Raw genomic sequence first — 20,671 nt, 5'->3', positions numbered from 1 at the left:
AGCACCTGCTATGTGTTTGGAGTCTTGATGGAAAATGCCCACTGGCTGTTTCTATTTCTTTCTCTTTTTTCTTTTTGGCCATGCAGTGTGGTTTGCAGGATCTTAGTTCCCCGACCAGGGATTGAACTGGGGCCGTCAGCAATGAAAGTGTGTAGTCCTAATCACTGGACATCCCGGGAATTCCCTGTGGCTGTGTGGGCCCTGGCACCCCCCACACCACCACAAACCACCTCCTCTCTCCTTTTTATTCTTCTCCCAGTCACCTCTCTGTCAGGGAATGGTATACCTAGGCCTTTCCCATCCCCTCAGGGGCAGGTAACAGTGGGACAGGGCCTCCACCACCCTGGTCAGCTCCCGCAGCTGCCGTCTCACGTCTCTGGCATTATAGGCTATGCGCCCTGAGGAGCGGCGCCAGGGGATGTCTGCGACGTGGGCCGGGCCCAGGATGGGTGGCTGGGCTGGCGAGCACTGCTCCTGTTCTGCTTGGGGCACCCCCCAACCATTCTTGTGGCTCAGGGCCTGAGGGCTGTGGGGCGGGGGTTCACAGGGTATGCGTAGGTCTGTAGGCCCAGCTCTGACTGCCTCTCTTTTGAGCGGCCTTCCCTCTAAAGTTTGCTGGAAGCAGATGGTCTGGGTAGGTGGCTCCACAGCATCCTGGGCCCAGGGAGTCCAGAACCCCTGGGTGGACTGAAAGCCTTCCCAGTCCTTGGGGCAATTCCAGTTGTGGGAGCAGATTGTTGTGTGCTGACGTGGGGGCTTCTCGTCATCGCTGTCAGTTGTCAGGGGCCCAGGCTACGGGGCAGTGGGCGCGGCGTGCTGAAGAGTCTCGACGGCGACGGCGGCGAGTGGGTGGGGGGACACGATCATTTTCACAGGGTCCATGGTGCACCGAAGGCAGACTGCAGGGGCTCTCTGCTTCGGGGACTGGGTCTGCTTCCCAGGTGAGCATAACTTAGAAGCTTCTGTGGATTGGGGACAGGTGAGAGGCTGGTGGGGAGCCTGGCTCCTCCAGGGATGGAGAGGCAGGTTGCAGGAAGAGAAGCTGCATAGTTATGGTGTCTGAGCAGGCAGAGTGGGAGGGGGAGGGGCCCACTTAAGGTCAGGGCTAGAACACCTGGTTTCTGCCTTTCCTATTCCCCAACCTCCCCATCCTCCACTTACCTTTCTCACAAATAACACGAAACACTTGGTGTAAGAAGCCACGGAGTCTGCGCCACAGCTAGGTGGGGAAGGACAGAGTGACTGAGTGGCCGTGGCCATGGGGGTCCCTAGGGCCCCAACCTACTGTGCCCACAGTACTACCAGCCGCCTTCCTGTCCCAGAAGCTCCTGGGTGTAAGCGGGTCACAATGATGTGGGGCTCTCCCTCACAATGTGCCAAGAGGGAGAGTCCTGGGCCTGTGTTTGACCCTCCAGCCTGGGCCAGGGCTTAGCAGAGGCCAAACCCTTCACCTTGCATGTCTCTCCTGTAGCCAGCCACCTGCACCAGCCCATAGGCCCTCTGGCCTGTTTGGTGTCTGCCCCCATCAGCCCCTGCCTGGTCCTCTACGCTAGGCTCTGACCTCTGCACAGACACTGGTCCTGATCTTAACTCCCCGAACAACCCCATTACCAATGACCACCTCACCCCAGCACCCACTCCCCCTTTCTCTCTGACCTCAGAGCTGTTCACTGGAAAGGGCTGTGGGCTCAGACCCCCTCCTCCTCCCTCACTGGCAGAGTCACTTCTCCAGGGTTTGTTTCTTTAGAGCCCCACCCCTACCTCCCAATATAACAGCAGGCAAAACCAACAGTTAAACTTTAATATTTACAATATTCCATCCTGGAGTCCCTGCGCCGTGACAAAGTCATGATGCAATCAAAGGCAGGACTGCAAAGCAGCACTGTGCCAGGACGGTGGACTGCATCTCTATTGATTTGTTTGGTTGTGTTAAGCTTATATATGGAAACAGCACAAGGGGGATTTGCACCCAGGGTTAGGAAAATGAGAAAAAGTACTACCCCCCCTACTATTATTATTACAAAATGGAAAGTACCTATTTCAGCCCCAGGAAACTGAGAACACAATACACAATCTGGAAATATAGGGATGTTCCTATTGAAAACACCCCCAATTGAACAACAGTGGCCCTACGAAGGGGTTGTTGATGATTTTGGTTTCATATGGGTCCACTATAAAGAAAGGTTAATAATCTGGCAACAATTGCCAGATGATAAACAGGAGCATAGGAGGTATTGTAAGTGCTACTAGTGGAGTCAGGTACACAGGAACTGTAGGATATATTGTAAATATTTTTAAGGCACTATTCAAAAAACTTGCCCATGCATTTAAGAAAAAAAATGTCATGAAGAACCTAGGGGTAAGGGAGGAATAAAGACACAGACCTACTGGAGAACGGACTTGAGGATATGGGGAGGGGGAAGGGTGAGCTGTGACAAAGCGAGAGAGAGGCATGGACATATATACACTACCAAACGTAAGGTAGATAGCTAATGGGAAGCAGCCGCATAGCACAGGGATATCAGCTTGGTGCTTTGTGACCGCTTGGAGGGGTGGGATAGGGAGGGTGGGAGGGAGGGAGACGCAAGAGGGAAGAGATATGGGAACATATGTATATGTATAACTGATTCATTTTGTTATAAAGCAGAAACTAACACACCATTGTAAAGCAATTATACCCCAATAAAGATGTTAAAAAAAAAAAAAAACTTGCCCATGCGGAAAGAACACGAAGATTGCACTTCTGTATTAAAGACTTACATAATAGCTTGGCTTAACTATTAGAAAATAACCTGCAACTAATGAGAACTTGGGGAATTATCTTGTTAGTACCTCTAGAAACTGGGGACATTTTCAGAAAACTGACAAAAATATTCTGAGGTTAGAACATGGTGAGATTTTTTAATTTTGTACATGATGATGAAACCTGCCTATATATAAATACCTGCTCTGAAAAATAAATTTGTGCTTGATGTGCTGACATCTACAAAGGGTGATCGCCGATGATCACCGACGCCGTCCATCCCTCAGGTTTACCTGGACTCATTGGAGCTGGATTCCGACAATTTACAATATTCTCTTCAGCTTTTGCCGGGTTTAAAAATGTGTACAGAGCCGCGAAGGGTTGGGGTGGGGACATGGGATTGTCAAGGAATTGTTCTGGGGACAGGGGCTGGGCATTGGAGTCTGTGGCTGAATCGTGGGGTCCCCCAGCCCCCCTCCCATGCCCCAGTTTGGGGGGCATCTGTCTACAGGGTTCAGGGCCCAGGTCCCTAGCATTTGGAAGGCAGGGCTGTTTGGAAAGGAGCTAGACCAGGCAGGGGAAGGGCTGGGAAAAGAGCTAAGTTCCCATGGGTGGAGGTGGGGGCAGAAGGGACAGTCAGGAGGCAAAGTTCTGGGGAGCCAAGACCAGGGATTCGGGGGTCAGTGGAAGACAGCACTCCACCCCGTATTCAAATTTGGCACTAATGAACCCACAAAATGCCAGCAGACAACGAGGATTGGCTCCTTCTAGGCTGGTGTCCCTCGAAACCCTTCCCGACATTGTTCCTTTCCCCAGAGGCCCAAACCGTTTCTCTTTGGGCAGTCACCTTACACACACCCTTTCAAATCAAATTCTTCCTGCGGGTGTCTGCCCAAGCGCCGTCCCCCACTGCCCCCTCCATCTGTTCCTCAGTGCCGCTGACCCCGTTCTCTCCCCCAACCTGTCCGGGAAGCTTTCTCCCCTGCCCTCCTCCCCTCCCCCCTCCACCGCTCCTTTCCTTCAGCCCTGGGGGCCCAGGGGAGAGGGGGCAGGTCAAAGGAGGGGGGGCAGCTGAGGGGAGAAGCTGGCTTGAGACCAGGAAGGGATGGCTTCAGAGGGGCACAGCGAAGGGGGGAGGGAAAACAGGGGCCGAGCGGGAGGGATGAGACATGGCGAGAAGAGGGAGGCAGGCGGGACCCTGCGGCGGCCAGCGCGTGGCGTAGGGAGGGAGGCGCGTGGTGGTGGTGAAGAGCTCCGTGTGCAGGTTGTGCAGGTGCCGCACGAGCTCCAGCCAGAAGGCCACCCTGTTGGCGCGGTAGTCGGTAGTCGGTAGTCGTCGCGCACGCGCGGCTTCAAGCCGATGTGCAGGGACTGTTTCTCCTTGCTGTTGAACTTGCTCCACACCACCTCCTCGAAGCGGCTGCGCTTGGTGTGGATGAACTCGGTGTCCTGTGGCACCGGCTGGTTGGGGTCGCTGTGCACACAGGGGGGCAGGGAAAGGAGGAGTAAGGGTGAGGCTCCCCTGAAAGGCAGGGGTGGGGGCGTGCTACGGGAGGAATGGGGAGAGAGATGGACAGAGATGCAGAGAGCTGGGGAGACGGGAAGAGAGACAGAGACGGAGACGAAGAGACAGAGAAACTGCCAGAGATGGACGGACAGACAGACAAATAGGGTTGGAGCCAGACTGCCAGAAACAGTCTGAGATGAGGACAGAGGGGCAGAGAGGGCAGAGACAGACCACCAGTGACAGAGGCAGAGTCTGAGACTGAATGAGATAGAGACATATGGAAACAGAGACACAAAAGGACATGAGAGACAGCCAGGGGGAAACCAGCGAGTACAGAGAAACCAGATCAAAGCAGCAGAGATATCAATAGATTTCAAGAGAGAGAGGCAGAGACAGCAATAGACAGACAGACACAAACCCTCACACACACTCAGATACACAGATGGGAGCACTCAGACAGAGGGCCGAGCTCTGGGAAGAGAAGGAGAGAGCTGGGTGGGCAAGGGAGGGAAGGAGAGACAGACACGGAGCCAGAGGTACCAAGTGAGCCCGCCCCCCAGAAAAGACAGGGACCTCTCTGTCCAACTCTTCTGAGTCTTCAACACACACAGAAGAGCTGTCCGACAGGTGTCTGAGTTGAGAAGGCAAGAGTGCCTTGATGGAGGAATGATGGCCATGTGAAGGAGAGGGAGAGAAGGGGCTGAGGATGGAGGCGGTGTGTGCCCTGACCCGCAGGGATGCCCGACCCAGCCCCTCTGGCCCTCACCCGGTCTTGGCGAAGTTGGTCCAGTAGGTCATGACCACGGCGCTGAGCATGACATCATTCTTGGAGAAGTTGCAGGGGAAGAGGTCGGTGGCACCCACCATGGGCACACCAAAGACGTAGGGTAGCTCATCCCCGTGCGCTGCATCTGCCCACTCGGGCCGGCCCTCAGCCTGGCAGTGGTGGTAGAAGGTGTAAAAGTAGACAGGGGACTGGTAGTCAGCGTGCAACTTGGCGGTGGCCACAGCCGGTGCCACCCACTGGTGGCCGGTAAAGAGGGCCAGCAGGGTCTTGCCACATCTCGCCATTGTCCCTGTCGGCCCAGTCCGTGTACATAAACTTGATGGTCTCCCGCAGCACATCCTTGCCCTCCGGGTAGCCATATAGGTTGTCCACAAAGTTGGAGACGGTGAAGTCGAAGGTGCTGGTGGGCACGCCGTCCTCTCTCTCCACTGAGTCCTCCACGAAATTGAGGCCCTCTCCCTGGTTGACACCGATGAGCATGTCGTAGTTGAGGAATTCTCCCTGCTGCATGAGGATCTCAGGGTCATCGGGAACTATGTCACTGTCCACCACGGTCCCAAAGGCGATATGGTAGCTGGGGAGAAGGGGTCAAGGTCGCATCACCTGTTCACCGGCCTCCTCTCAGCTCACAGCCTGCTGAGTCCTCTGCTCAGAAGACCCCTCTCCCCTAGTTAAAACCTTCTGAGCCCTTCAGGGTACTTGACCTCTCGGGAAGCACTTCATGGAGCCTCGTGCACACTGGCTCTGTTTAGGCACCTCCGCTTAGGGAAGGCTTCTGGGAGAAGGCAGGGCCCCGGGAGGGCCTTGAAGTCCATCTCTCCTGGCTAAATGGAATGCTTGTGGCCTGCGGGCACCTCTCACCCTTAACCTCCTTGGAACCAGCAAGGAGAATGGGGGCCTGGACCTGGCCCTCTCCCACCCCCATACCGGGCGGGCTGTACGTCCTGGTCCACCAGCTCTCGAGAAGGCTTCCGGCGCAGACGCTCCATGGCCTCGGCGCTGTCCTCCCGGTCACAGCCCACCTTGGCCGCCAGCAGCCGCGTGTACTTGAGCGGCTGGTTGTTGACAGACCAGCTAGAAATAGCAGTGCCACTCTGGGCGATGGCCTTCTGGAACAGCCCTGGTGGGACAGGCAGGCTTTAGGCTGGGCTGTATCATCCTGAGGAAGGGGAAGGGGGACCTGGCGGGGTTGGGGGGGTGAGAAAGGGGACAAGAGGGACAGGCTGAGGAGGTGGCTGGTACCTTCCGAATGGTGGGAGAGGATCAGAAGGTTGACACAGGAGGGCCCTGCCCCAGATCCGAAGATGGTGATGCACTCGGGGTTGCCCCTAAAATGGGCAATGTTCTCACTGAGCCAGCACAGGGCCTGGATCTGGTCCACGAGCCTGTTGTTGCCGTTTGCAGCCTGGTCCCCAGTGCTGAGAAAACCTGGGGTAGAGGAAGAAACGGGGCTTCCTGGGGGTGTCACAGCAACTTGCCCTCTTTCTGGGCAGCTCAGTCCAACCCAGAAGTCATTCTGCTTCTGCTGGGTTTAGAGGAACCCTGCCAGCAGGCCCTCCTCCCAGACTCCAGCCCCTAGAGTTGGCTGCCCACCCTCACCGAGCACCCCAAGCCGTAGTTGAGTGTGGCTAAAATGATGTTGCCGTAGGCGGCCAGGACAGAGCCATCGAACATGTTCCCGGTGCCCTCCATGTAGGAGCCACCACGCAGAAACAGCATCACTGGCTTCTTCCCAGAGTCCCGGATATCTGCGTGGGGAGGGGGCGGGTCGGTGGGCCGGGGGGTGGGGGACATGGACACAGTCAGACCAGAAGCAGCACCGCCCAGCTCCCAGGCCTGCTGAGTTCCAGCCCAGAGCTCAGGGGACATGTCACTCCCATCCCTGGGGGTCAAGACCGGATTCCCCTCCGTCCCTCCCCAGCTAGCCCTGGCAGAAGATCCCTCCCCACCTCCTGCCGGTGTGCCCTACAGCACTTCTCCCCATGCCTGGCAGACCTTCCAAGAAGCCTAGCAGAGGCAGGGCTGGGGGCTGGCCCTCCTCAGGGCATCTGCTGGGCCCAGGGGAAACCCTCCCCCCGACACACACACACACAGCAAATCTCCTTCCTGCTCCTAGGAAGAGCGAGCTCCCAAGGCTGCCACTGGAGCTAGAGATCCTGGGAGGGTCCTGGCGTTTCCTTCTACTCAGGCCGTGGGCCTCAGCTCCACATGGTAGCCTGGTCTGTGGGTGAGGGGGTGCCAGGCCCTAGGGTCCCTGGGGGCTTGGTCTCCTCCCCGCCCTAATTCCTTTCTAGGTCGCCTCCCAGTTACCATGGCAACCCCCAGCTTAATTACTGTGGCCAGAGGCGGCAGGGTGGGAAAGAGCCTGCCTAATGAAGCCAGGGTGCAGCTCTAGTCTCGGACCCTTCAAACTGGCCTAAGTCCTGAGGTCTGGACCCTTCTCTTGCCAGGTCCCCAAAGGATCCCATGATCACTCCCATATATAGAAGGTCCCTTGAGGGGTAACTAATTCCAGAAGAGGGTGGGAGTCTGAGAGGGCTTGCCAGGGTCCCTGCCCCTGCAGCTCCTCCACGATGCAGCCACAGTGCCTGTGCTGGCGTCACCCCTGGCCTCCAGGCCCTCCTCTTTCTTGACACCTGCAACCTCTGACCAGCCTGGGCACTTGGGCAAATACGATCCGGGCCTGGGCCTCCACAGCTGGTCCCCAGGGCCTCTGCCCGCCTCCCTCATGTCGCTAGGAACTTCCCTCCTGGCAGAAGGTCAACCAACAGGTCACTGAGACACTCCCCTCCATCCCCCGACAGACAGCTTCCTGCCTCCTGTCTCTTAGGACCTTCTATGACACCTCCTTCCACCTGACTTTGGCCAGGAGCTCCTAGGTGGGCAGTGCCCTCTCTGTGTCCTCCCCCAATCCTATTCTTCCCTTTGTTCCTGAACCTCCAGTGGCCTTCCAACAGTTCAGGCTGGTCTCCTTCCCTCCGAGGTCCTGTCCTAAATGTCCTCACTCCTCCCCGCGAGGGGGGAGGGGGAGTCAGAAAGGGGAGGAGCAGGAAGGGGGGCTGGGGCGACAAGAATTCAAAGCCAACAACAAAAAAGAGGATCAAGAAAGAAGAAAGAAAAAACAACCACCAAAACACAAGAAGCTCTCGGGGCAGATTCAACAAGAAAAGAAAAAAAACAGGAAACCAAAAAGATCCGTTTCTGGAAAAAAAAAAAAGTTCTTTGCACTTTTTCAAAATTTTGTGGTGAAACTTCAAGATATTGGGCCCTGTTTTCAAAAATGTCCAAGTTCTTTAATTTGCTTCAAATGTGCGTTTTCTGCATCGGACAGGCCTTTTTTTGGAAACTGTACAGCTTTCTGCTGTTTCGATTGTGTCATCAATTTGCCAACTTAAACTTGTTTTTTTTCTAATGTTATTTTGTTCCAAATTAAAATTGTTTTTTCAAATGTTATAATTCCCAAGTTTCAAAACAGTCCAAATGTCTCGGGCTTCCCTGGTGGCGCAGTGGTTGAGAGTCCGCCTGATGATGCAGGGGGCACGGGTTCGTACCCCGGTCAGGGAAGATCCCACATGCCGTGGAGCGGCTGGGACCGTGAGCCATGGCCACTGAGCCTGCGCGTCTGGAGCCTGTGCTTCGCAACGGGAGAGGCCACAACAGTGAGAGGCCCGCGTACCGCAAAGAAGAAAATATAAATAAATAAATAAATTTGTTTTAAATACAATATATTGAACTGTAACTTTATAAAACTTAATTTTTAGTAATGACTGTTTAACAACTGGCTCAAAACATTCCTGAAAAGTTAACAAATGGCTCTCGAGCCAGTAAGAGCCAGTTCCAATACACCACTGCAAGGCAATCATCCCCAGACAATTTTCTTTTCATCTGATGTGGGAAATTGCCTTTTATAAGATACTTCATTTGGGCTTCTCATCACCCAACAAAATTTTCTCATGTATGGAAGTAGGATACTTGAAGATTCAAAAAACACAGAATTTAGTGTGTGTGAGAAGTTCAAAGTCATAGGAAACAGAGGGAAACCTGTTTAATATACAGGTTCCAAAGAGGTAGAAAGGACAGGGAGGGAGTTTTCTCCATCTTACCTGGATCTGTGTCCATCACCATGCCTACCCATTCCTGAGTTGTCAGTTTGCAAATATCCTTGTCCTTCACCATCCAGGAACAGGGAGCTTCTGAGAAAAGTGCACCACAGAATGGCTTCACTCCGATCACACAAGCATAGCCATATAGCTCTCCCCCAGCTAACACATCCAAGATTTTGACTGTGAAATCTATCTGGCACTGAGACTGGCAAAAATGGACACAAGGTAATTTGTATATTGTGTTTTCTGTTTTCTTTTTCAAAGAATCACGGTCAACCTTTTCTTTAGCACATCCCAGAACTTGCTTACTCCTATCATCCACTCCAATAAAAAGATAGCCTCGGGCTTCCCTCGTGGCGCAGTGGTTCAGAGTCCGCCTGCCGATGCAGGGGACACGGGTTCGTGACCCGGTCCAGGAAGATCCCACATGCCGCGGAGCGGCTAGGCCCGTGAGCCAAGGTCACTGGGCCTGCGCGTCAGGAGCCTGTGCTCCGCAACGGGAGGGGCCCCAGCAGTGAGAGGCCCGTGTACCGCAAAAAAAAAAAAAAAAAAGAAAGAAAGAAATAGCTTCCTTATTTTCAGCTATAATTTGTCTCCCTATAACTTCCACCTGCTGGGACTCACAAACAAATCTAATTGCTTTTGAACTAGCAGAACTGTACTCTTATGACTCCCAAGGCTCATTGATGTTACTTGGTTGCTGATGACAACCATGATAGATACAAAGTTTTCTGAGAGTCTAGCTCCATATGAACATCTGCTCCACATTTCCCCAAATTTCTCACTCATTCTCCTTTACAAGTTGCTCCTGAGCTATGATTTTACTAAGCTCCTCATGCTCTCAGACATAAACTGAGAGGAATGAGATTTAAAAAAAAAATTTTTTTTTTTACCTGATGCTCTTGCTTTTCCTCTTGTTGCTTCACTTCCACATCTGGCTTTGGTCTCAATGTTTGTCTTCTGTCACAGCCCCTGTTGCCCTTTGATATCAGCCTGGGAGGAGCAGGAACTCTGCCAGACTCCCCTAGTCTTCATAACATTGACCCCTGAGGAAGGCTGATAAGGACTCAAGAAAAGCCTATGACAGGGCAGATTGGCAGCCCAGGGTCTGACCTCTGGGAGAGAATGAAGTATTAGTGGGGAAATTCAGGGGTTTTCAAGTGAGGGGCCAAGGCTAAAACGTCCCTCCTCTAAAGGGCTGTTATTTCTATACATCATACAAGCATCTCCTGTCACGGTTAATTTCATTTCAAGGCTCTACATTTATTTTAGATTAAGCTGCCCTGTACATGTCTATTATGAACAATATTAACCTATTCTATCACTTCCAAATCGTTTGTCCTATTCACTTTTATTCTCTTTTTCCTACTTTTCCTCTTTGTTGGACACAAGACCCAGCCTAGAAAAATACTCTTTGGTGAAGGTTTGGCTACCCCTGGGTGAGAGGATTACAGATGATTTTTCATTGAATTTCTTTTCCTTTCCTTTTTTTCTTTAACTTTTCTGTATTTTCTAAATGGCCTACAATGAACATCAATTGTTTGCATAATTAAGTGAAAAAAAAATAAACGGGTAAGAGACAGTTATCTCTTTTGGGGATGCTGGTTAAAGTGGAACAAGTGAATATTGGCCAGCAATTATTGATGATGATGATGATGATGAACCTATCAACGTTCACTTACAAGGAAAAAGGGTCTTTGCAGATGTGGTTAAGAAAGGATGTTGAGATGAGGAAATTATTCTGGATTATCCATGTGGGCCCTAAATCCAGTCACAAGTGTTCTCGTAAGAATTCAGTAGAGGGACTTCCCTGGCGGTCCAGTAGTTAAGACTTCACCTTCCAATGCAGGGGGTGTGGGTTGGATCCCTGGTCAGGGAGCTAAGACCCCACATGCCTCGCGGCCAAAAAACCAAAAACATAAAACAGAAGCAATATTGTAACAAATTCAATAAAGACTTGAAAAAATGGTCCACATCAAAAGAAAAAACCTTAAAAAGAAAAAGAATGAGGTAGAGAGAGATTTGATACCTACAAAAGAGGAGGGGGCAATGTGACCACAGAGGCAGAGATTGGAGTGGTGTGGCCGCAAGTGAGGGAATGCCGGCAGGCACAGGAAGCTGGAAGAGGAACAAAATGGATTCTCCCCTAGAGCGTCTGAGGGGAGCACAGCCCATGCTGACACCTTGATTTCTGCCCTCGTATGTCAAACTTCTGGCTGTGAGAGAATAAAATGTTATTGTTTTAAACAACCAAGGTTGTGGCAATTTTTTACTGCAGCCACAGGAAACTAACATACTTCTCTCCGCATAAGTCAAACCATCAAACAACTCTTTGTTTCTACTCCAATTTGCTTATGCTGAAATGGCATTCTGAAATAGGTTTCTGAATACCCCCTCGGGTTTGCTTTTTTTTTTTTAACCGAGGTTACTGTTCCTATGAAGTTCTGCTTTGTTGGCATGACACTTTGTACCTGTCTGGCTCAAAGGTTATTTCCAGGATAGGAGGCAGAATACATACTATGACGAATAATCACCACAGCAACATAGTAAACTGCAGAGGTCTGCTCTCAGCTTCAGCTCTAACCCTTTTTCACTCACGTCATTTCCAAATTCAGTCTCACTTTTATTTCATTTTAAAAGTTATTATTATTAGTTTCTTCTTTCTTGGCCGTGCCACGCGGCATTTGGGATCCTAGTTCCCCAACCAGGGATCGAACCCGTGCCCCCTGCAGTGGAAGCACAGAGTCTCAACCACTGGACCGCCAGGGAAGCCCCCAGTCTCATTTTTAGTTCTACTACCTACCTTAATTCTCAGCTTCACTCTCACACTGAAATCCTCCTGATATCACTTACTTTTAGAAAGATAAAAAGGACCGTCATTTACTGGACATATGCATTTGCGCACAAGGGACCAAGCTGGGAGTGTGGCACATGATACGGAACCTGAGATTACATGGCCAGTTAAGTGGAAGAGCTGGCATGCAAAGCCAGGCCTGTTTAATACAAATGCCCCTACTCCTTCCACTGCCTTTCAAGTTTGGGATTCTGGATTGCTTTGGAGTCTTCAAAATCTGAAATCTACCTAAGTACCTCCTTTTTCCTTCCCAATCAACAGGAAGGACATTTTGGGGGCAGAAGAACTAGGAACTCTATTGTTTTCTCCTTCTTATTCTTTAATGCACTATTAGGGACCAAATCAGGAGAAGGAAGGATAATGTGAAAGATGAGCAAAGAGGGTTTCTCTTCCTTCTTCAGAGTTCCTTACTTAAGTCCTCTGGCAAGGAATAGCACGTTATCAGGCCAGCGAGGAGCTCACATTCTGGCTCTGATACCTCAAAGCAAATGTTCATGATACAAAGCAACTTGAAATCAATAGCTTGTACAGTGGTTTTTTTCTAGGACTTGGCAAAATGACCTGGCCACACTGCTGACAGTTGGCGAAGAACCAGAGCTCCCAATTTATTTGTGTTTATTCACCGAGCATTTCAATTTATCAGCAGAGATCGGTATAGCACAGCTTTCCTGGTCAGTAGACACAAACTGCCAAATACCAGCCTCCGTCTCTCTCTCAATTCATTTGTCAAGATGATTCGGCTAGAATAGCAGACTAGATAGCATGGTGACCAAGGGTAACAGTGCTGGTTCTGCCACGCCACCACCTGACTCTGGCTAAGTCTCCTTTCATTCATTCTCTCATTCAGTCAGCTCTTTTTTAAAGCACCAAGGGCCTTGAAATCCTAGCTCTAGCACTTTTTGGCTTAGAAAGCTTCGTTAAGAAAATCCAAACCTCACATTCCTTCTTTGTAAAGTGGAGATAATAATAGTGCCTTCCCCATACGGTTCTTGTGAGAATGAAGTGCGATGATGTATATAAAAAGGTTAGCATGGTGCCTGGCATATAACGTCAGCTTTTCATTCGATAATCAGTTACTAAGCATTTACTGTGTTCTGAACATGGTACTGTGTCCTGGGGCCACCCATCATTTGCACCACTTAGTGACTGCCTTCTTTGGGCCAGATCTGCAACTTTGATGATCTCAAATTGTCCTCGTAACAACTTATAAGACATGCATTATTTTCACTATCTCATAAATGAAGACACTGAGTTCAGGGAAGTAAAGTTGAAGATTACACACCTAGTAAGTAGCAGAGCTGGGATTTGGACTCCTATCTATCTGGTTCCAAAACCCATTTACTATCATTCTGCCATGCAGCCTTTACTGTTAGCAAGAAGAATAAGACACATGTCCTGTTCACAGTCTAGAGGGGGGAAACGTGTATTAAAGAACTCATTGCAATACAACATAGGTGATAACACCAGGTGTTATCGCATTGTTCTCATTCAGTTCTCATAACAGCTCTGTGAGGTAGGTACTGTCATTATTCCCTTTTCACGGGTGGGGAAACTGAGGAACAGAGAGTTTATGGTGCTTGCAAATACGATAGTCCATATGCATGACCACTACACTCTAGTGCCATTCTGGATGTTCTAAGGAGTGACAGTGACTATGCTTGTGAGAACAAGATAAGATTTCATAAATGAGATGGCATGTGAGCTGAAACCTGCAAGTAATGCACCAAGTTGAGGGCTTCCGTGGTGGCGCAGTGGTTAAGAATACGCCTGCCAATACAGGGGATATGGGTTCGAGCCCTGGTACGGGAAGATTCCCACATGCCGTGGAGCAACTAAGCCCGTGTGCCACGACTACTGAGCCTGCGCTCTAGAGCCCGTGAGCCACAACTATTGAGCCCGCGTGCTGCAACTACTGAAGCCTGCGCGCCTAAAGCCCGCGCACCGCAACGAAGAGCAGCCCCCACTCGTCGCAACTAGAAAGGCTGCGCACGGCAATGCAGCCAAAAATAAAATAAATAAAAAAGGACTAACCTCATTTCCATAAAGACAAGCAAAAAACCTTACCTTAAAAAAAAGAGGGCTTCCCTCGTGGCGCAGTGGTTGAGAGTCTGCCTGCCGATGCAGGGGACACGGGTTCGTGACCCGGTCCGGGAAGATCCCACATGCCGCGGAGCGGCTGGGCCCGTGAGCCATGGCTAAGCCTGTGCGTCCGGAGCCTGTGCTCCGCAACGGGAGAGGCCACAGCAGTGAGAGGCCCGCGTGCCGCAAAAAAAAATAAAAAATAAATAAATAAAAATAAAAATAAAAAAAATAAGATGCACCAGGTTGAGAAAGGGCGATGGAGAAGGATAGGGGGAAACCAGGCAGAGGAAACCACTTGCAAAGGCCCATTCTCTTCGCTGTCTAATGTCTATCCTTAAAGTACAATGGAGGTTCTTCATAGGTCTGGTACAGAGGACATTCCATTTATTTCCTCATATCTTTCTCCCCATCCCTATCTGACACTCATCACATTCCTCCTGCTGTCCTTCATATGCCACCTCTCCATTTCTTACTAGCTCTCACCTGGACCACTGCAATCACTTGGCAATGGCTTCCCCTTCTTTCACTCTGCCTTCCTTCAATCTATTTTTAAAACACAGTTGTATATTGAGTTTTCAACTCTGATCACCCATCTCCTCAGACTCTGAAATCTTTAAATCTCCACTTTCTCCAGAGTAGTCTAAACTACACAGCCAGCAAGCCACTATCTTGAACAAAGTCTTGCCCTGTCTTTCAAATCTCTTTCTTTACGCTAACACTGGTCCTCAAATTTGGGTGTGAATCAGAATCTCCCCTGGGGTACTTATTAAAAATATACACACCTGGGTTCCAACTCCAGATTCAACCTTAATGATTCTGAAGTCTGGATTGTGAGAGTTTGTCGTTTGGTTTTGATGCTGGGGGACATCTATGTTGTTAAGTTTCCTCCTGGTATTTCCAACTCACTGAATTTTGGAAAACACTACACCAGTTTCAACTTTACCTAAATTTGGTAAGCTCCCCTATGCTTTCTCATTTAATTCAGGAGTTAAATTATTCTCTCCCAGGAAGTCTTTCTTGCTCTCTTTCGCAAGTTCTTTGATATTCAGTGGCACCTCTTGCTTATTCAGGAAGCCTCCAAGCCCCTGACAAGCCAATGAGTTTCTCCTGGTCGGGGAGAGAGGGACACATTCATCAAAGTCCACCCCAACCCCTAACCCTCAGGCGGGAATTCGGCGCAAGCACGATACTGTCGGAACACTGAATCTATAGTTCTTCCTGGAAAGCCAGGGCACACACACCCTCTAGAGCCCGCCTCAGATGCCCTTCCCCAGTTGTGAAACGAGGCACCAGCAAAACCACTCCGGATGGGAATTGGAGGGCGGGCGGGGACTACTCAGGGTCTTGCTTTCAACTTTGAGCATGTAGCCCGCCACGCCAAGAAGAGACTGCAAAGACGCCTTGCGCCTTCCGGCCCGCTCTCCCCACCCCAACCCCGGCGTTCGCCTAGACCTCCGGTTGGCTGCTCCTCGCACCAGCCGAGCCTCAGGGCTGCGGCCCACGTGGTCCACTGGTCGTCGCGGGATTTGTTGTCCGGATCGGGCTGCTGCGGCAGCCGGCGGGGTAGTGAGGTGGAGCACTGTGGGAAGCCCCAAGCCCGTACTCTGGGACTGAACGGCGGCGGGTTGGCTGCGGTCAGCCTCTGCAGGCCTGGGCAGGCCTCCTGAGAGTCTAGGGCGTAAGAGTTTTGGGGGGGTTTCCAAAGCGGGCTGCGGACCCCCTGCTTGAGGCTTTGGTTTGAGCCCTGGATCCGGCCTTGTGTTTCCCCGGAAGGATGGCGTCTCAGTCTTTCCTGAAGTTGGTGGGGTTTGGATGTTATTATTATTATTATTATTATTATTATTATTATTATTATTATTATCAGCAGTAGCATTGTTATTGTTGTTATTATTATCGTTTTGAGGATACACCGTGTATAAGTATTGGTGGTCCTGCGCAGGGCGCCATGCAGAATGCCATGAGTTAGAAGCTGGAGGACGGAGGGCTTAGAGATGCTTGAGGGACGTCCTTAACCTACGTGAAATGTTGGAGGTAAGTCGGCTTTATAAACTGTGCTGATGCTTGTATAATTCAGGCGCTTAGGGTTTAGTAGGGAGGGTCGTTCACTGACTGAATTAAACTGTCGCTTATTGAGCCGCCTTCTGTGTCCCAGGCATCATTCTGAGTGTAATGGATGCAAAGGCCAGTAAGAGGAAGTCCTGGTTCTTTAGGAGCTCTGTGTAATGGGGCTGGTGGGAGAGACGGGAGGTGGGGGATGTGAATGGGTGAATAATTAGCGTGTGATGCGTACTGTGGTGGGGAAAAGTGCTGTGGGAGTCAGAGGAGGGGATGACTGAGGGAGTTAGGGAACCACTTAACGGAGAAGGTGACGTTGGAACAAGGTTTTTAGAACTACAGATGAATAATTAGCGTGTGATGCGTACTGTGGTGGGGAAAAGTGCTGTGGGAGTCAGAGGAGGGGATGACTGAGGGAGTTAGGGAACCACTTAACGGAGAAGGTGACGTTGGAACAAGGTTTTTAGAACTACAGACTTTCTCCAGATTGAAAGGGGTAGGGAAGGCGCTCCAGACAGAGGAAAGCGTACTGAGGAAGAGAACTAGGAAAGTGTGCCCTCTGTGTGTGGCTGGAGCACACTTGGAGCTCTGCTCACAAGTTTCATGCTTTTAGACAAGGTTATTTAAGTTCTCTTAGCCTGTTTGCTTTTTGTAACGTGTACTTACTTCTGCACAGGTTAATGAGATAAAGCTCGAGACTCTAAACAGGCACTTTACTAGTTTCCCTCTCTTTGTGGAATTCAGTTGCTGAATGGAGAACACAGACCATAGCTGTACGTTTTTAACTATGGAGTATCAATCTATTGACATTTATAAATGGCTGAAGGAGGCATGTTGTGTATCCAGAATTGTTATTTAGATACAATGCTGAAAAGCTGGAGAGGTTGACATTGTTTGTGATCCTAGTACTTTAGCATAGCATGTCAGTGATAGTAAACTACGAGAAGGTGTCATTTAGAATAAATAAAATGCAGGCAGCTTTCTCATTCAGAAATTGATCATCCATGTTGTGAATTACCCAGGCTTTGCATTGTTTCCTTTATCTTGCCCATGGCCTGGAGAAAAATGAAATTAAACCTTGTATTTAGCTGGTAGTGGAAAAATATCAACCTGGTAATCAGATCTCAGTTTCTCTTTCCAGCATTGCTGTTATTTTGCTATGGACCTTTGTCAAATCCTAGCCTCCCTGGGTCTTGGACTCTTTAGCAGACTTTTGTATAAAATTTTTTATGACTATACTTTTCATCTTTGATGGCAGCAGAATTGTAAATCAAATTGTATGTTAAATGAACTGGAGTATACTTTATAAAGGATTTTAGGAGAAAATCTTTTCTAAAGATTTTGCTTTAGAACTAGATTATAAATCCCTTCACAGACATCCCTGAGATTTTATCACGCGTGGTGTTTGGACTCACTAAAACCAGAAATGTTTTTGAACTGTAAATGCTTCTCCACTCTACTCTGTATTACAAAAATTTTTTAAAAGCACCTCCAAAACAAAACTTGTTCAAGTTTGCATTTTTGTACAGCAGAGTTGCTTGAGGTGAATAGTAGAAGATCAAATATTGAAAGCCCACGGTTGCAACTTATCTAAAAAGAAGTCTTTTTTTCTCATGGGTAAACCTAAGTTTTCTTGGATGTGAAAATAGGGTGTTGGGCTGCTCTTAGATAATACAAGGAGGTGAAAAGCAATGATGCAATGATGAGTGAAGTATAGTCTGACCTGGCATTGCCATTGCTTCAGCGTTGACATTGACCAGGGTATGACCCCTTAATCTTCTCTCTGAGCTGATTCTGGTTGTGGTTTTTCCACACTGGTATGCTCTAGCCTATTTGGATACTGTTTTTATTATGTGTAAGAGTGTTTAATATTCTTTTGAATTACTGATACTTTCCTGTTTTTCTTTGTAGGTTGAGGTGAAAAATAGGGCTTTGATATCTTCATGGAAAACTGCATTATTTCAATCCTGAATCTGGTTCTGTTCCCTTATTGACTTATTACTATATTAAAAATGTTAATTTAGCAGTGATTGTAAAATGAAAGTAATTAACATGTACATGTTTTTGGGGGGTAGACTAAAGGGAAACAGGTGTTCAGCCTAGAAAAACATTTCTCATTGGATTTCCTGTGAAGTCAGTGTGTCTTGGGTTTAACTTTGAAACAAATTAAAAAAAAAATAAATTAAAAAAAAAGTTGACTTAACTATGGTATTTGTTCTGGGGGCCTCTCGCTGTTGTGGCCTCTCCCGTTGCGGAGCACAGGCTCCGGACGCGCCGGCTCAGTGGCCATGGCTCCCGGGCCCAGCCGCTCCGCGGCATGTGGGATCCTCCCAGACCGGGGCACGAACACGCGTCCCCCGCATCGGCAGGCGGACTCCCAACCACTGCGCCACCAGGGAAGCCCCCGTATATTTTTAACCTGTATGTTTAACCCTGCCAATCCAGGGGCAACTTAAGTGTTTGTGCAGTATTTCACTTGAGAAATAAGGTATTGAATTCTTGCTGATGGAGGAGAGGATTTCTCTCCAACATTGGATTAGCAAAAAAAGCAAAATGTTAATACAGAATGCCTCAAAAAACCAAAGGTAGGGGCTTCCCTGGTGGCGCAGTGGTTGAGAGTCCACCTGCCGATGCAGGGGACACAGGTTCGTGCCCCGGGCCGGGAAGATCCCACATGCCGCGGAGCAGCTAGGCCCGTGAGCCATGGCCGCTGAGCCTGCGCGTGTGGAGCCAGTGCTCCGCAACGGGAGAGGCCCACCTACCACACACACACACAAAAATACTGCTTTGATGACAGTTTTATGCAGTTATTTCCCATGCCTTCACAACGGGGAAAGATTTTCATGTTACTTTTCTTGTGCCTTCCATTTAGAAAAACTACATAATAATGATTTATCATGTTCTTAATTTGTAGAAACTATAAGATCACTTACTTCTTTTCATCTAACTCACTGTTGTCTTCTCATAATACTCTTACCTGTCTATTAGAGTGGAGGAAAATATGTGCCTATTCTGCCTTCTATTTAAAGGTGCTGATAAATCCAAGTGTTTTGTCACATTTCCCAAACGGTACATGTTGAGAGATGATAGAATTTCATGGGCAGAGGATACCCTTCATGGAGATTTCATATATTTCTTGCTAGGTGTATATGAAATTGTTTCCCCTTTTGACTTCCTTATTAATTTTTGGCTTTTTTTGTACCCACCCTCTCCCCAATCTAGATATGTCTCCTTTTGGCTTCCTTGACACTTTTTCCTCCTAAGCCCTCTTTTTTTTTAGATTGTTTTTCTCTCTTTAATCTTTGCAATTTTGTGTTCCTTCTCTTCTCCAGTTGTGTCACAAGGCTCATTCTGAACCTTCTCTATGTATTCCCTTAGGCGGTTTATCTTCTAAGCACAGTTGCCACTGATATATTCTGTTAAAGATGCCCTGTTCTTACCACAGCACCCCCGCGTTACTCTGCTCATTTCACCTGAGGCGTGTGTGTGAATTTCTTCCCAAGTTTACTTCTGTAACTCTGACTGCCAGTCCCTTTTCCTTAGCTGTCTGTTGGACTTCCCTACTTGTTTTTCTCACTTGAAACTTAACAGAATTGAAAGCAGCATATTATTTTCCCCATCATCCCTCCAGGTTCCTCTTATAAGGAGCAACACTAGTCTTTCGCTTCTTCGTTTTTGTTTTTTTCTGAGTTTGATTCTTCATTCTTCTTTGTTCAAGTGCTGTCAGAACCTACCTAGGGTTTTCGTTTTTTAAGAAAGCATTTGTTTATTAATGGAATTTTTATAGTGGATTTTTTGTTTTTAAAAAATTATATAAAGCTTCAGAAACATACCTGATAGAATGGTATAACAAACACGTGTACTCATCACTCAGTTTCAACAGTCATCAGTATTTTGCCAATCTTGTTTCATTTATCACCCACAAAAAAATTTTTTTTGAGGGAGCTGGAGTATTTTAAATTTAATTCCAGACCTCATATCACTTCACCAATGAGTACTTTACTTGGCATCTCTCAAAGATAAGGACTTAAAAAAAAATCACAATATATTATCAAGCCAAAATTAGGGGTAGTTCCTTAACATTCAATAAAACTGAAATACTTTCAGATTTTTTCAATTGTCATTCTCTATTCTACTTTAAAGTTTATTTAAGATTGGTTTTCCTTTTAGTTTTGTTTTGTTTTTTGGCTGTACGTGGGCCTCTCACTGTTGTGGCCTCTCCCGCTGCGGAGCACAGGTTCCGGACGCGCAGGCTCAGCGGCCATGGCTCACGGGCCCAGCCTCTCCCCGGCATGTGGGATCCTCCCAGACCGGGGCACGAAGCCGTGTCCCCTGCATCGGCAGGCGGACCCTCAACCACTGCGCGACCAGGGAAGCCCGAGAAGTATTTCTTGATTGGTTCTTTTTTCCCCTTTTCTATCCACCCCCCCCCCACTCCACCCTGTCATACTTCCGATTTAATTAGCTTCCAGGATTCTAATACTAAAAGGCTCCAATGTCCAGAGTATCTGTGAATATGTGCCACCAGGGGAAGCCAATT

At 48.8% G+C, this 20,671-nt stretch overlaps 1 protein-coding gene and 1 pseudogene across 1 annotated transcript; both read right to left on the bottom strand.

Annotated features, from left to right (window-relative positions):
* Window positions 1-270: 270 nt before the first annotated feature.
* Window positions 271-1,608, bottom strand: LOC103085118 (spermatid maturation protein 1-like; annotated as a pseudogene).
* Window positions 1,609-3,854: 2,246 nt separating this feature from the next.
* Window positions 3,855-6,801, bottom strand: LOC103084844 (neuroligin-2-like). The gene is given in 7 exon segments (XM_082931469.1): window positions 3,855-4,076; window positions 4,079-4,217; window positions 5,017-5,310; window positions 5,312-5,611; window positions 5,965-6,157; window positions 6,280-6,488; window positions 6,644-6,801. Coding segments are annotated over 7 exon segments (1,470 nt in total). The 5' UTR covers window positions 6,757-6,801.
* Window positions 6,802-20,671: the final 13,870 nt, after the last annotated feature.

Source organism: Lipotes vexillifer, unplaced genomic scaffold (genome assembly GCF_000442215.2).
Source record: "Lipotes vexillifer unplaced genomic scaffold, Lipotes_vexillifer_v1.1 scaffold3404, whole genome shotgun sequence".
In the NCBI taxonomy this organism is placed as follows: Eukaryota; Metazoa; Chordata; class Mammalia; order Artiodactyla; family Lipotidae; genus Lipotes; species Lipotes vexillifer.
The sequence above is the reverse complement of the archived record's forward strand: the minus strand, read 5'-3'. Positions and strand labels throughout refer to the sequence as shown.